Source organism: Coturnix japonica, chromosome 4, assembly GCF_001577835.2.
Source record: "Coturnix japonica isolate 7356 chromosome 4, Coturnix japonica 2.1, whole genome shotgun sequence".
Taxonomy (NCBI): Eukaryota; Metazoa; Chordata; class Aves; order Galliformes; family Phasianidae; genus Coturnix; species Coturnix japonica.
In genome coordinates this window covers 52,066,319-52,082,871 of record NC_029519.1, presented here as the reverse complement: position 1 = coordinate 52,082,871, position 16,553 = coordinate 52,066,319, and the positions used below count along the sequence as shown (strand labels likewise).

General features: G+C 39.1%; 1 protein-coding gene across 2 annotated transcripts in view; it reads left to right on the top strand.

Moving 5' to 3' along the window:
* Positions 1-10,585, top strand: part of EGF (epidermal growth factor) — a 51,393-nt gene extending 40,808 nt beyond the window's left edge. For both annotated transcript variants that reach the window (XM_015861995.2, XM_015861994.2), the window contains 4 exons: positions 135-293; positions 3,176-3,278; positions 6,549-6,651; positions 8,110-10,585. In XM_015861995.2, coding sequence (XP_015717481.1) covers positions 135-293; positions 3,176-3,278; positions 6,549-6,651; positions 8,110-8,312 — 568 coding nt within the window. In that variant the 3' untranslated portion in view covers positions 8,313-10,585. The remainder of the gene's footprint in view (positions 1-134; positions 294-3,175; positions 3,279-6,548; positions 6,652-8,109) is intronic.
* Positions 10,586-16,553: the final 5,968 nt, after the last annotated feature.

Here is a 16,553-nt window from a genome sequence, read left to right as displayed (position 1 = left end):
AAACCCTGCTGAATTCAACAAGATATTTCCATAAGGGTTGCCAATAATAAATCAACATGCAAGGTGACTGAGATGATGATTTGGGTGTTTTCCTCTGCTGTCACTCACAAAGTGCTCTTGCTTCCTTTTGGCAGCTGTGTGACAGGCTACGTTGGGGAGCGGTGCCAATTCAGTGACCTGGAGTGGTGGGAGCAGCAGCACGCCGAGCGGGTGAAGGTGCGGAACATCACCATTGCTGTGTGTATAGCAGTGCTGCTGCTGCTGCTGGGGTCATTGGCTGCCTACTGCTCCAGGTACTGCTTCCAAACTTGTGTTGTGAGTACATGGCAGAGGGGCTGAGGTGCCTGTGGCCTTCACAGGTGGCTTGTGGAGAAGAATTTGTGCTGTTCCTCAGCTGTTGGAAATCCCATAATGTCCTTGCTCCGCTCTTATATTTCAGTAATTGTTTCTATGAATAATTCATAAAATTCTGGCATGCTCCTTCACTGCAGTACTCACACTGATGTTAAAGAGTGATGTGTGCCTGGGGAGAGAAAGGGTAAGCCTGTTTAGGTTTGAAGAAGAGCCATAATTTGTATTGAGAGAGTTTCAGAGCACCTCATTTACTTCTTCCTCAGTTTCCCTTAAGAGCTGTAGATGTCTGCAGGTGCCATGGTAGGGCTTTGTTCTTCTCTGCTAACTGTATCAGTTTTACTTCCTTTCCATGGTAGGACTCTACCTTAATATTTCCTTGCCAGTGAGAAAAGTGCTGTGTTACCCTTCCAGTGGCCCATTTCTACAGTGATACCTGCAGCACTGAATGTGAAAGCAGTTTTCCTGGTAGTAGATGTGGGTCTAAGGCACATCTGTTGTAAAGTACTCCCTGGCATTTTCCATCGCTGTAATAAATTGGGCAGGTTTGGGATTCTTCTTGTGGCAAAAAGAATCCCTATAGTCTCCATTTAAGAACCTACTCTGTTGTGAAATAAACATCATTGGTGTCCCTTAGACTGGAAAGTATTCAGCATTAACTAAGTTAGTCTTTTGGTCATGACCTTGTCAGAGAACAGTTCTTAGGGGCTCTTGTTTAAATGTACTTTTTTTTTTTATTTAACAAGTAACAAAGTAAACACATAAAAAGCCAGACAGCAGCCAAATCAGCAGTCCCCCACTGCATGCCTACCCGCCTTTCTTATGCAGAGTTGGTTTGGGTGCTTTTTTTTTGGAGTTTGCTTGGGTTTTTTTTTGTGTGTGGTTTAGACTAATTTTAAAATTAGAACCTCCTGGGCATAAAAAGTTAAGCTGCAAGAGAAGCTAGCTATGAAAGCTAATATTTTCTGCTCCTATTTAACGGTTCTCAGCATATTTAGTCCATAAAAGTAGTTTAGCTGTCACATTTCTGTGTGATGGTAGCTGATGATAGAGATCCAGATTTAAAGCTAAGTGAAGGCTGATTTGTTCTCATGACCTGAGATTCAGAAGCTAATCAGTGGAATGATGCAAGCAGAATAGACAAATCTTTAGATTCCTGTATTTCCCATACACATCTTTTAAACTGTCATGGAAAATAGCTACAATATGGCCTGTTTTAAGTTATAAAGATAATGAATATCTCTTCTCTTCCTCTCTCTCTCTTGTCATTTCTCCCTGATTTACTTTTCTTTCTCGCCAAATGCTTTTGATCAATATAACTATTTATCTCAACAACAAGTTTTCAATTACATGCTTGACTGCATTTGTACTGCAGCTATTACTAGCCTAACTAGATCAAAATGAAACTGCTGATCTGAAATCCCTGTTTAACTGGAGTCTGGAAACCAATATTTGTCTTGAAATCACTATACTGCTTTTTCCTATAATCTACAGTATTTTGAAATGTACCGATTAAGTCTACAGCAGTCCTATTCCTTCTGCAGTATGATGCAGACATCTCTTTCTAATTGGAGGAAACAAAGATCTCCATTTTCCAATTTGATGACTGTACTAACTGGAGGCAGAGTGTTCCAAAGTACTGTGTTGGTTTGTTTAGTGGCTGTAGCCTGCTGTAGGTAACAGTGTTGCTCTTCACTTATGGTTTAGGTAGTCTGGAAGTATAGGATTCCAGGTTTCTTGTCTACTTTGGGAAGCAGGGAAATGAGTTCTCTTCCAACCAAGAGTCACAAATTTAACACCCACATCTTGGCTGAGGTCACTCAAAGATTGGCAGAAGGCCTGGGATTAGGATTGAGAAATCCTTGGCCTGTTGCCTATGCTCAGTCAACTTGATTCCAGCTTCCACTAGTGGTCACAGAGACTGCTGTGCCTTCTGAGTCTGTCTGGCATCTGTCATTCTGCGAACTGCAAAGTGAGCCGCAGCATTAGAGTGATCCTCTTGAGCAGGGCATCCTCCTGAGAACTGTGCCCTTGATGCAGTGTGCTCAGCTCTGGTTTGCCCACAGAGCAATGGACTCAACTTCTGTTAGCATGATAATGTGCTGTGCTGAGTAGATACGTCCAGGTGAGGTTTAAAACACACACAGCAGGTGAGGTTTAAAACACACACAGCAAACTTGCTGTGGTGCCAGGAAGGTAAAATACCTTGAGACTTTTGGAATTCAAAAGAGTGAAACATGACTTTTAATCTGATGTTGAGGAGAAAAAAAATTGAATATCTTCAGTCAAAAAGGATGTGCTGATTTTGAACCTTCAGTAGTGTAAATGAGCTGTTTTTCTTCTGACTGTGTCTTCTGCTTTGGAATCTATACTGGCTTTTAGTCCTGCCTAACAAGTGATCAGTGTTGAATTGCAAAAAAAAAAAAAACAAAAAAAAACCAAACCAATAAACAACACCACAGTTTTTGAATGCATAGAGCTAGCCACTTCGGAGCTATTTGTAACCTTTCCTCAACTCGAGATTTTATTTATAGAAAATTATAAGAAAATAAATGGGGTGTTTAAAATTATAAGGTCTACTTTTTCGCAACCTTCACAGGTGGCACATTAGAATAAGTATTCATTTGCTTCTTACTTTTATTTCTGTTAAGCTGTTTGTTTTAACCTCCGTGCTGTAGTTAACACTAATACTCCTTTTCAGAGGAATGAAAGAGAACAAAATTTATGTCCCTTCTGTAAATACTTACAGAGTAAAGTGTGAAAGGAAGCAGCATCTGTTCCTCCCAAAGTGAAATAATTTGTTTCAGCTTTTGTTCTGTTGCAGGCGTCAAAATTTTTATAAGAAGAACCGCTTTGCAGAAGGGATAAGAGATGCCAGTAGCCGCACTGACAATGAGAACGTGACACCTACTTGCAACAAGTCACAGGTAACTATATTAATATGGAGTGAAGAGGGAAGTAGGAAGGATCAAAGAGTGTTAGGGATCCACTTGAGCTTATCCATCAAATAATTCACATCTTAAATACATTAAATAACCGCTAGAGTCATCAAGTGCTTTGCTGTGAACCCTAGTTCATCTTACCTCATTGTTATCCCTCAAAGTTCACAGCTGCCTGGATGTATTGCAACCATTAGCGGGTGTTATTGTTAGCTTTGAACACAACAGTTGGGGAACTGTGTTCTAAATTAAGGAAATGGCAATGTGATGACATGGCATATCAGAGTTATTTTCACAGGAAAGTATGCCCTCCATATAAAAGGCTTCTTGGAAGACAAGTGTTGCGTATGCTACCTGAGATGGTGTACTTTATTTTGGAGGCTGATGCAATTAAATGTTGTGGTATTAGGAGCTGCTTCCTTGTAAAGAGAACCTCCCAGGTTGTTAATTTGCAGTTTGGGAGGGAATATAAAATACTAATTCAACACTGACATATGTAGAAGTGCCATGCTTGCACTGACCTGTTTCTCTTCTCACTGGTGACAGGACAATAGGAAATGGCCTCAAGTTGTGCCAGGGGAGGTTTAGTTTGGCTATCAGGAAAAATTTCTTTACTGAAAGGGTTGTTAAGCACTGGAATAAGGTCTCTAGGGAGTCTATGATTGAGTCACCTTCCCCTGATGTGTTTAAAAACTGTTTGGATGTGGTGCTCAGGGACATGATTGAGCAGAGGGTTGTTAGAGTTAGGGTAGTATGGTTAGGTTGTGGTTGGACTCAATGATCTTGAAGGTCTATTCCAGCCTGAGCAATTCTACGATTCTGTTGTCAATTTTAAAGTTGCACAAGTGAATCTGAACCCAGGAGATCTGATCTAGGGACCTGATTTTCACTGGAGTTAAAAGGACATTATGTGGATGTTTGGTGGCCCTGCCAGGCAGGGGGGTTGGAGCTTCATGATACTTGAGGTCCCTTCCAGCTCAGGTCATTCTGTAATTCTGTGTGTGATTCTGTGACATTATGTGGCAGTTGGAACTTGGAGTAGGGCAAAAGTACATAACTGGCATCTGTGGCTACTTCTGCGCCCAGACAGAAACTCCTCTGTCAGAACAGCATGACTTTCCCTGAGGTCTTGTCTGCTCACAACCATCGTCCTACACTGTATAAGCTGCTGTAATGCAGGTAGCAGTCACCTTTAGGCAGCATTGTGCCAATGGATAAGACTACTGAAAGAGTTTGCTTGGGCTGGCTTGGAGATAAATTCTAGCGATGCACCTACTTTTTATGGGGATACTGCGCACATTTTTTTTCTGGTATAGATATTACAGAAAGGATTGAAAGCCTTTCACATCAAGCCACAGTTGGAAGGTACAAAAAACATGCAGAGTAAACAAGATCACAGGTAAATTTGGCTTTATATGTTTACTTTAATAATAATGGAAACTTTGGCTTTAAATCTAGATTTCATTTGCCTGAGCCTGAAGTTTTGATTTTGCTCCTGATATTTCAGTCCAGAAAGAGTTGAGCTTGCTTTTCTTGAGGGTGTGTTTGAAGGATTGAGTATCTCAAGCTGTCTGTATTGCACAGCTGAGCATTTTCAATCAACATGAAGAAAGCCTTGCGTATTGTTTATTCTAAGAGTCAGACAGGATTTGTGAGTAACCACTGAAATACAGTGTTGAGCATGTCCAAAGAGTACCTCCCCTACTTATGACTAGAAAGAGCTCCTTAGCTGGTCAGCCTGAGAGTTTCATGGGCCTTTTGTTTCTAGCTGCTGACCTGGCCAGCACTCTGTTCATCCAGATACCAGACAACAAATGTGCTGAATCTTTGTGATGCCATCGTTTGTTCACAGCAGAGACAAAAAAACATGGTTTGCAAAATATCTGGAGCTGGAAAAAATCAGAAACATTTGCTGGGACTGAGAACAGCTTGTTGCCTGGGAGCCCTGCTCTAGGAGGCCTGAGATGCATCAGTTCTGTCCCTGCCTGCTGTTGTTCTTGCAGTTAATGCTAGTGGTTGGTGACACTTTTGCTGGATATGGACTAATTAGACAGCTAAGCAATAAAGTGAATCAACAAAAACAAATCCTACCTATTCATCTACTCGTGTTGAATTTCACCACACATTATTCTTGTGGGAGACAACAAATGCATTAATGATAAAGTAATCCATTGTAAATGGCTTCTTGGAGACTGGAAGGGGAAATCACTGACCCCTTGGTAATTATTGCATTTTCACAGTAATGGATTCCTGTGGTTTCATGCATGTGATTTTCTCTGTGGTGATATAACCATAAGTGTTAAGTTCATTGGGGCTCCATGTGTGCACAAACACAGGTTAGAAAAGGAAGAGCTGCCAAAAAGCAGCAGGAAGTTGTCCACTTCTGCTGTTCACTTCAAGTGGTTTGTTGGGCAGATTTATGTTTCAAACAACAACAACAAAAAAGAGTAGTTCTAATAAAGGACTGATGAAGTTTTCTCCTTTTGTAGCCTGCAGTGCTCCTGATAATTTGTGACTCTGGGGAAGGGATGGAGTGCAAAGACATTCCTGGTGTTGCTCACACAAGTTACAGTATTGGATGAGTTTTTAACCTGTCACGCTTGCCAAATGCTAGACATCATGATATTGAAACTATGCATACAATTCTCCCAGGGGTCATTCACTTCTCTGTTTATTTTGCTAAATAAGGCTACATTTGAGTGAGGGTATTTATTTTTCACATTTGTACTAGAAATCCATAAGGCAAGATAGCTTTGTACCTGGAATATGGAAGCCTTGGTAAACTTCAGCACAGTCTCACTTGTCTTCCACTGTCACTGGAATGATGGAATTGCACCCCCAGGTGCTGCTAAGAGCTGGGAAAGGGAGGCTTGCTTCCTTCCCTGTGTCTGACAGGGTTTCCTGTTGTCTGGTTACAGGCCACCTTAATACTTTAAATGTGGTCCTAAATACTATGGAGAGAGTCAGTTTTCATGTACTTTTGTTCTTGCATTTGGAAAGGCTGATTTGCAGAGCAAGAGAGTGGGCAGTTCTTTACTAGATTGGGACTTACGCTTTCCAAAGAAAGACCAGGGCTGTCATCAACTCCAATGTTTAATTATCTGCAGGGGAAGGGTCATCCCAGAAGCCAGGATGACCTTTTTCCCCCTACTGTGGTTGGAGTGTGTGGCCTTTCTTGTCTGCCTCTTGGGTTTCAGAAAACTGGTTCATTTCATATTAATTTGGGCTATCTTTTGTGCGTGTTGTATGTATTTGCAGTTTGTGGTTGTCAAGGAGTGTAGCAGTTCTCTGGAGACTAAAGCGGTTGATCTAATTGAGTGTGAGACAGCAGACCCTCATCCTGCCTGTCCTTCGCAATATGGTGAGTAGGATTTCCTTCTTTATTACATCGCTCCTCACCTTTTGTACCAGCGAGAGCAGTGGTTGGTGAAGGAGACAGCGAAATCATATGATACCACTGCTTTGCTCAGAGCTGTCTGTGCAAAGCAGAAAAGATGTTTTGCATTGTTGTGAAATCACTTGGTCCTCTGCTTTGCAGATTATACATCAGGAATTATACTGTAACTGTTTTTTTAGACTCATAAGGAGCCAGATGCTTCTCATGATAGTCATTACATCATATTTTTGCATTTACATAAAATTTCGCGGGTTAGCTTCATAGCAATGAGTTATCCAAATCACATTGATGGGGAATGCATATCTTTGGAAAGATATGCTTTGACAGTCCTTGCTCATTTCAGTAGGATAACTGACGGTGTGTGAAGAGTCCAGATCTCCATAGAAACCTTTTGTCCTGGAGCAGCAACTGCAATTTTGCTCTTTTGTATTAAACAAGATGCTTGAGTGCCCGAGGAATGCTTGGTGCTTAAAAAGAGATGAGATGAATGAAGGAGATATTCCTCCCATCACTGATGCAAAAGTGGCAGGTGGCACAGGAAAACACAGCAGTCTGTCTTGGCCCACAGGTTACCAACTGGATTGCTCTGAGTTTTAAAAAACTGCACTGTAGAGTCAACTGGTTCTCTTAATTCCTCATGTGGTGAAAACTGATGGGGAAAGATGGATGTCCTTAAGTATTTGTCTTATTTATCATACTTACTTCCTGTCCACAGAAGTTACCAGACAACCTGGCTTTCATCAGCCTTTTAGAAACATGCAAACACAAATACTGAAGATACTGAAATGGGCAAGCATCTTGTAAGATGTTCATAACTGTGCAGCCTGTCCTTAGATATATTATAGGAAGTCAATTTATTAATCGGGAGAAAATATGCCTCACATATTCTTGGTTGGACTAGTATTGTGAACATGTGTAGAACCATGTTGTCCAGTGAAGGAAGCCTGATGTTTCCCGTTAGGACACTCTGTTCTCACTCACAGTTTCATCAGATGCAGCTTTTGGAACAGAAATTTCACATGACAGGTATCTGAGAATATTGAGAAAAGCGATTCAACCACTTCAGAGACTGATAAATAATCTGATTCATTTTTTTAAAGACATTAAAGAAAGTTCTTCCCCATGTCACTGAATAATTCTAAGACCTTTAGACTTTGGAGTGGGGTGGTCTTCCTGTCACAGGCATGTCTTCTCCTGGTCTTACATGTTAGAATTGAAAAACATGATATTTGTCTAGGACACATCACTTACTAAAATCTCAGTCAAGTTACTGACTTTTTCTCTTTTTTGTTCTTTTTTGTATCAGTTGTTTTTCTGAATTTTTTGTAAATTTACTCTGAGTTACCATTAGTTGTCTTTTAGACTAGGTGTTGTGAAGCGTCCTAAAGGGCTTTCAGTAACATATATATCCATTTTGTTCAGTGGAACAGCCTACAACATATGACAAAGAGGCAGAGTCTTTGGTGGTAGAGAAGAAAGAGCAAGGCTGCCCAGAAGATGTTCCCAGCACAGAAAAATTTCTTGGACCCACGGTAGCAGAGAAGAGTCTTTCCCAGTCTGCCTGGAGAGCCCATCTCAAACCCTGCCAGCCTGCCCCAGCCAGCCTGCTGATGCAGCCAGACTAGAAGAAGTCTGAGTTGAGTGGAAAAAAGAGGAACTACAGGAAAATGGGAACTTAGGAAACACTGGAACAGCCTTCATTGGTTTTGGTTTTATTTTTGGTGTTGTTTTTTTTTTCTGTGCACTAGAAAACCAACCAAGCAAGCAACCAACAACAGTGCAAATAAAAATGGAACAGAGAAGTTGTTACCAGTCCTTCCCTGTTGTCTCCACTTGGAAGAATTACAGTGAGCAATACCTTTGCAATGAATACTCTACAAGTATCACTTTTAGGGTCAACACTGCAAATTTCATTAAATTGGCAGCTAAAAGGACACTGGGAGAAAACAGCTTAGTGGGTGGTTTCTTAGAGGTGAATATTTTGTAATGGAGCTTTGTGCAAGAGTGTCCGGAGAATTGCCTATGTAGTGGGCCACAAGGACAGTGGTGGAGAAACTGGGATTTAAGGTGATGCAGGAAAATGAGATAAAATTAATCTTTTTTGTTAAAATTTTGTTCATGGACACTATAGCTTTCCCCCCAGAACTACTCTAACCAGGGTAACCTCTGGGACTTCACTGGAGTTGTTGCTGTAATAACTGATACCAAATGTGGTTCCGTGTTTCTCAGATTTGGTGGTATGGAGGAGTGCTTGTGTGTGTATGGTGTTAGTGATGGCCTCATCTTTAAAGCGAGATGAAACATTTGAGGGGTAAGTGATTCATCTGTTAATTTTTTCTGTGGTTGGCAGCAAAATCTGCACTGTTATACAGGACTTCATGTTGGAAAACAAGTCCAGCCAGTTTCTGCACCGAAAGAATATGAGAAGTGAGAGAAACATTCAAAATGCCCCTTCAGTTTGCACTGACATCCACATAAGTGATTTGTGCTGCCTCAGAAAGTCCATGTGACTGATTGGAAAACAACACTTGTTTTTCCTGTAAATGACTTTCTAACAGCTACAGCTCTCTTCCAGTTATCTGCTAACAAGAACTAACTTGCTTTTAATGCTCTGTCATGTACAAAGTTGTAGCTTAGTTGTTTATCATCTCATATGAGTTTCAATGTTAATCTTGAATTCCTAAGGCTTTTTACAGAATGTTTGGGAAGATAACTGGAAATTAGCTATGTTACTAGTGACTTTCTCATTACAGGGGATCTTTCAGACCTCTGTGTTTGAAATCTGCTGCTATAAATATTGAACGCCTCCTCTAAGGTGTTGTCATTTGGTTACCAACTCTGTAGATCAGTGATGGAAAGGAGTATTGAAAGGCTCTTATCTCTTGCCTAAAATCGTTGCACTCTTGAGTAACTTTGTGAATTTACTTCTGAATTATGCTCATTAACAGTAAGAACATAGAGCCCAAGGTGTCTGAACTACAGAAATTGTAGGGCTCTGTTTTGTAGACAGTTGTCACTTTAGTGGTTTTTCCTTCCCGTGTGATTTTTTTGGTGGATAGTTTTGAATTACTGAGTCAGTGAATTCAAAATATAAACTTGTAAAACAGATCTTTCCAAAGCATTTTGGGATTAGCAGCAGTGAAGGTACATTATCTTGTATTAATGGAGATAGAATGGAAAATGTGGCTAAGGAGGGTTGGCCTACAAAATTGTATTAAGGTTAAGGGAACCACTTGACTGAACCATTAGTATACAATAGACTGGATTTTAATTTAAGTATAATTTAATTTTATTAACATTGTAGAAAGCATCTAGGTTGGGTTTTCCAGTATTTCACAATTTGTTAGCAATCTTCTTGTTGTTGGGAAGAGAGTCCAGCTATAAAGGCAAAGTGGTTTATTTTCATGAGGTCTACACAGTAAAATGACTTTTATCCTTGCACTTTGTTTATCTCTGGTGAAATATGTTTCTGTGCTTAAAATCCAAGTGCTATGTTGAATGACAGTCAACATTTAGTTGGACGTTTCCCTGATCAAAGGAAATAAAGACTTGTAACTTTGAATCTTGTCTAAACAAAGATATTTCAGACTCCTTACAAATTTGTTTCCTATTCTATTCCATGTTTTGTTTACTTTGCTTTCCTTCAGTCTAAGGATCTAATTTTAAATTTGATAGCATTTTGTAGAGAATGAGATAGGAAAGTCAAAACGATATGTTTTTGTATTTAGTGTGTTGCAAGTTCTAAATGTTTCCTACACTCATCAGAAAGCTCAAAATAATCCTTAACGATAAAACCTTGGGATGGTGTTTCAACATAAATATAATATATTTGGATTATTTGTATGTTTACAAAGCTGTTGATTTATAAAAAGAATAATAAAGATGTTTGGTGACTCTCTTGTTTTGAAAGAAGTGTGAGCAAAACTTACAATTTAAACCATGTTGTGTTTGTTGATAGCTCTGCTGGTTTCATGCAACTGCAGTGTACTCTGCCAGTATAGTACATGCAGGGATCATGAGCTTTTCTTTCGCCACTTAGAGGATTTGTAAAAATGAAGATTATCATCTGAAGCTCACAATTAGATCCCAGCTAGACTGTGGTAAGTTTTCATTTGTGATTTTAATTACATAATTTTCATAAACAAGTAGAAGGTAAATATTTGTTTTTGTGCCCATTTAAATGGTTCTCTTATGAATGTTGCTACTTCTTTGTCTAGAAAAATTACTAATGATTTCAAAATATGTTTTCAGTCTTGTCTCCAATATGTTATATATATCTTATTCTCACGCTTTGCATGCAAATCAGCTGAAGTCAAATGGTAGAATGATGGGAGTATTATAATTATATTTTTTGCAGATTTATTTATTTATATCTTACCTCAGATACTTTTAAAATTATTAAACATTCTGGGTGTGTTGCTAACTTAGTATTAATCTCAAATCATACTGGAATACCCTGACTTTTAGAAATGAAATTAATGTGTGTTGTATTAAGCTGCAAAAGAAGGATTTTAAAACACTGAGAAAAATCTTGACAAGCTCAAAGTGAGAAAACTATTAGGCAGTTCTGGAGAGCAGGGTGGAAAATGAGTTTGTTTAGTTTAGTAAATCCTGATTTTATTGGGCTTGACATTTCAATTCTCCGTAGCCAGATTTTCATCATAAATGAATGAGGAATATTTCATGCTCATTCATAATAGACATAGGCAATGCAACGGTTCCCAGTCATGGGAACCCATGACACGTCCATTATTTAAGTCCTCATTTTCAGTCACTTGCAATTTTGCAGACTTTTATCTGTTTGGGTGATTATTTATTTATTTATTTATTTATTTTCCAATCTGAGAGTCTATGACAGAATGGAAATATTTCAGAAAAAAAAAAAAAATCTGTGAAAAAGTAAAAACTCTTCAAGGTAGGATTAAGAGAAGCATTTACCTTGCTAATATTTATTGTGGTTTAGTCTTACAGGGAGTAATTTTATCTCATGTTATTTCAAGATGATGCTCACACTGTTCAGTTACTCTTCAGGACACACTTGGTGTTATTGCTTCACACCCTGATAACTTGCTATCTTTATCTCTCTGCTTGTGAAAAGGAAAGATGTTAGTGGCATTAGAAGCCTCCCTCAGAGCCCCAGGAATGCATCCAAAACACAATCTGCAAAGATGATAGCCTAAGTTAGCTCATGTTCTTCTGATCTTTTATTGATACTACTGCTTAATGCCAGTTTTGAGGTGGACAAGGAACAGTCAACTTTGTGAAGACCATTCATCACAGGATTAACTTTCAGGCACTCCTCTTTACTGGGATGGACTAGATTCAGACCAGTAAAAAGCTCTAGTCTCTCCTAGCCAGCATTAGTGGGCCCTCAATATCCTGTAAGTTCAAAGCTTTGGATCATGAATTTTGATGCAACTGATGCAATGGTCATATTAAAAGATGCAAAACCCTTTTTGTATTGGAACTCTGGCCACTACCGCTTCTTTTTCAAGTTTCGATGTTACAACCAATATGTCCTCTTCTGCCTACTCTATTCTTGGAAGAGATACTTAAGATTCTTCCATTTAGCGGGAGCTAAACCAAAGCCTAGGAAAAGCTTTTGCACTCTGCAGATCAGGACCCTGAAAGCTGGCATCCTCTTTTCTTCCAGGTGAGAAGTTGGACTATGTCTCTGAGGTGAATACCCAGTTCCCAGATCCTTGTTTTCGTTTGCACCATCTGTCACATACCACTGTTACCTCTCCAAACATCCAACCGTGAACTATGTCCTTCACAAGCTTTGTTTCATAGGGAGGTCTTGTTCATGTCTGCTCTATTCTGGCCCTTAGTTTGAATCATTCCTCTTGTGGCATTCTGTCTACCAGCCATTTTTCAGTACAGGTAGCAATATTGACCTTACCTGCATGGCCTTTATTCAAGCCAGTTTGGGATGGTTCTATAAAGGAGTCAAAGACACCATGCAAAAGAATTTCTCATTTTGATGTGATCTGCTATTGGAATCAAAGCAGTTGGAGTCCTGGCACACTAACAAGTCCCCTAGGTATCAAAATGATGCAAACAATGAAATGAGTATTTAATAATTTATAAAAGAATTAGCTACTCGTGCCCATCAAGAGAATAGACTTATTAAAAAACAAAACAAAACAAAAATACAACAAAGAACAAAAAGCCCACAGGTTTATAACTTTGTAGTTTCATGACTCAGTAATTTTTGTGCACCTCTAGGCTTTTTATTGATTGAAGTCCGCAAGTTTTATGTGCTGCATTCAGCCTAGAGAGCACTGCACATTTTAATGGACACGATCTTTGTTAATATTGATTACACAAAATAGTATATTTGAGCGTGCTGTAATAAAGGGTTAGAATGCACAGTTGATATTTCATCAGTCTATCAACAGTAATTTTTGAATGTGTGTTATATACAAATTTACATTTTTCATCACCCAGGAAAGAAATTGTTAATAAATTATTATTTTTCTGATCATCTGTAGATGATTGTAGGTGGTAATCAGGGATGCTGCCTAAAGAATGTAAGCTCACATAATCTTGTTGCAGTGCACCTCGATTAGCTTTATTTAGACTAAGATTTTGACCAACATTTTGGTGTTTGCTTCTTCTTTGATAAAGAGAATATTGGGCCCATTTCTATGCAGACTTTGCACTTTGTGTGGCTGTAAATAATAAGAGTTAAGCAGAAGCATGTATTTTAAATGGCTCTTGAAATGTAAGCATTTAAAAAAGAGATCAATAAACTAAATACAGGCAGATGCTGAACATCTCACTGGAGATTGAAAACGCTAATAATTATGGGAGATTCAAGAATCCCTACAGTATTTGTATGAAATAATAATGGAGCTCAGATTTATTTCCGCTGACCTTAGTGTTGCTCATTAAAGGTTTTAGTAGAGACATAGCAACAGTCGCATTCAATTGAGCGAGGTGTTTGGAATTAAAATACAGATAAAAGGAAAAAGGTTAATCCAGGTCAAGGGAACAGACCAAAACTGGGATTGCATAAGATTACAGTATCTTTCCTCATTTCTCCAATGGTCAACATCAGTCAGTTTTAAGTGACAGTCTTCCCTGCAAAATCTGCTAAATGAGAGCCTAAACATACTGTTCTTATAGTCCATAGAAGAATATAGTCCATTCTTTGGATTTGGCAGTGTCCTTAATCTCTATACAGTGATTTTTGACCTCTAAGAGAGTTTTACTTGCCTAAACCCAGAAATGTGCTGAATACCAACTCCAGGGGACTTATGTAATAGCAGCCCTTACTGCTTGTTCTATGCTTTAATCCTAACAGTTCTTTTCTCCTTTGTCAAACTTAATAATGTTTATCAACCAAAGGAAGCAAGTATATCAAAGCACATTTTCATAACAGCAAGTGATCTGTGACCCCAGAACTGAACAGCATCAACTGCTTCAGGCAGTTGGAACTGGTTCCAATCTGCCTTGTGGCTGAATGTAATAATAAACCAGAACTAGAGACTTTGTCCAGCCAGTGGCTCCCTTCTTCATCCCGCATAACATTCCCATAAAATGCAAACTCAGAGCTCTGTGGCTGTGGATGCCACCAAGTTAAAGAGTGGCAGTGAGTAACCAGGAACGCTTTGTTCAGTTACTCATTCCACTTCTCGTTGGGTGGCATCAGGCAAAATTCTCAGTGGGTCTTTGCACAATCCTCCTCCACTTGAAGAAGAAAAAAGAGACTGAAGGAGAGATGGAGGGAAAGACATAAGAATGCTTACTTATATTCTGTTAGCTCTTACTGTGTTTTATGATCTCTAGAATAGATTCCCAGAAAACTATTTTTACAAATAAAACTAGCATTGAGTCAGTGGATTTGGAATCAAGCTGACTGAGAATTGCATTTCTTGCTGCTTGAGATAGATTAGATCCTAGTCCAAGTGAACGTTGCTTGAGCACAGTTAGCTTTGACTCTAAACCCTCTCTCACTTTATTATATGTGAAGGGTGATTGTTGTGCACCTTGGCTCACTCACTACTTTGATGGCAATTAATCTTTCTTGGTAAAAACAGCCCTTTGTCTTGAGCCTGTTCCCCATAATTTCCGATTCAAGTCCTAATGCAGTGAAACTGCTAACCTTTTGTGTAGAGGTGAATTCACCCTCTGTTTATACGTGTAATGCTAAGCAGACCTGTATCGAAGATTTTAGAAATGCTCTACATAACAGAAGTACTGAAGCTCTACATCAGGAGTCTTCAACAAGGCAAAATTCAGGTATGTTCGCCTCGGTGTGTATTTTAGGATGAAGGGAGCATTAGAAGCATTCAAATGTATCAGTGTAAGATCTCCTGATCTACAATAACACAAAGCATGCAGTGTGAAGTGTGGTTTAATAGTCTTTTCAGTTTCAAGTTTCAAGCAAACCTGTACTATGTGAGAGGGTTACGCCATTATGCTGTATGCCACCCAGCTTGCTATGAGTAAAGGAGGTAAGGGTGGATGGGTTTTTTAAACACTAAGACCTAACAAATGACACATTTTGAAGTCTTAGGAAGGAATGTGTGCTAGAGCACGCTAATACTGGCAAACAACAGAAGAGAAATGGATACAGCCATGAGTTGGCAGATCTTCCCTTGGAATGTATAGGAGAAAGAAAAGAAAAGAATCTGGGGATAAAAAGCAAGATGTTATTCTTTCCACATGTGTTTATAGAAAAGGGATAGATTTCATGTTTCACCTTTTTCCAGTTTAACATGCTTTTTCTTACTTCTGGATTGTTTTTTGCTACTTCTTTCACCATCCATTGTTCTATTCAGCCTTATATTTACATGGCTTTGTAACCTAGCAGTATGCTTCTGCTTCCCATCTGCAAAATCAAAGGGTCATATTTAGTCCACAACTAAGTATTCACATTTATCCTGCATGCTATGCACAGATAACAAGCATCTACAGTCTGTTTCTTCAAAAAGAAAAAAGAAAGCCAAACATATTCCAAGAAGGATAAGAAGCATCTTGAATGAGGAATGAATCTCCTCATCATAAAACCAGGAATGAAATAGGGAGTTTACTTATAATGCAAATGGTCTAGAAGAGGAAAAGAACTAGGCTGAAGGCAATGGTTCATCAGAACTAGACTTCTTGACCACAAATGTAAATTATCTCTCAAATTCTTTATAGACTTCTGTTTCTATCATTTCCATATGGGAAACTACCCCTTCTGTTGCCATCCCATGTTGTTCTCATGCATGTGTTTTGGTGTGTTTCTGTCTAAATTTGCATGCAATTGATTTAAGGATTTAACAGAAGAGATTATGATGTTGTACCAATGGCCAATAGATACATCAGAGAAAAACAGACAAAATGTAATCCACTGTTTGGAGAACTATGTTCTCTTCAAATATACAGAGTCTCGCTCTTGCCCCAGCCTGTGGATAAACGTGTCCTTCACTACATATGTGTGGGTCCAATCCAGTAACTCTGGGCAGGGCCCTGATTGAGCCACTTCAGCTTAAATGCACACTGGATTGTACTTTACACATGTGCCCACTGCTGCCATTGAGTTTATAGATTATGTAGATCAAATATTGATACTCTTCCATAGGTTACTTATCTGAATGGTACTTGCTTACCATATACCATCTTACTGAGTAACCATATAGCACCACTGAACCACAGGTCTGTGTAGGAAGGCCATTTGCTTTCACCACCGAGGCTGAGAAGCAATATCACTTGGCAGTTTCTCAAACAGGATCTTTAGGTATTCCCAGAAATATGAAACTTTTACCACTTGCAGCACTGAATTGCTTCAGCGTTTCAGATGTTAAGATAGATGAAAGTGGTACTCTGAGCACATTTTTCCTTAAAAGGTAAATACAGTTGTGGGTGCTGGATAG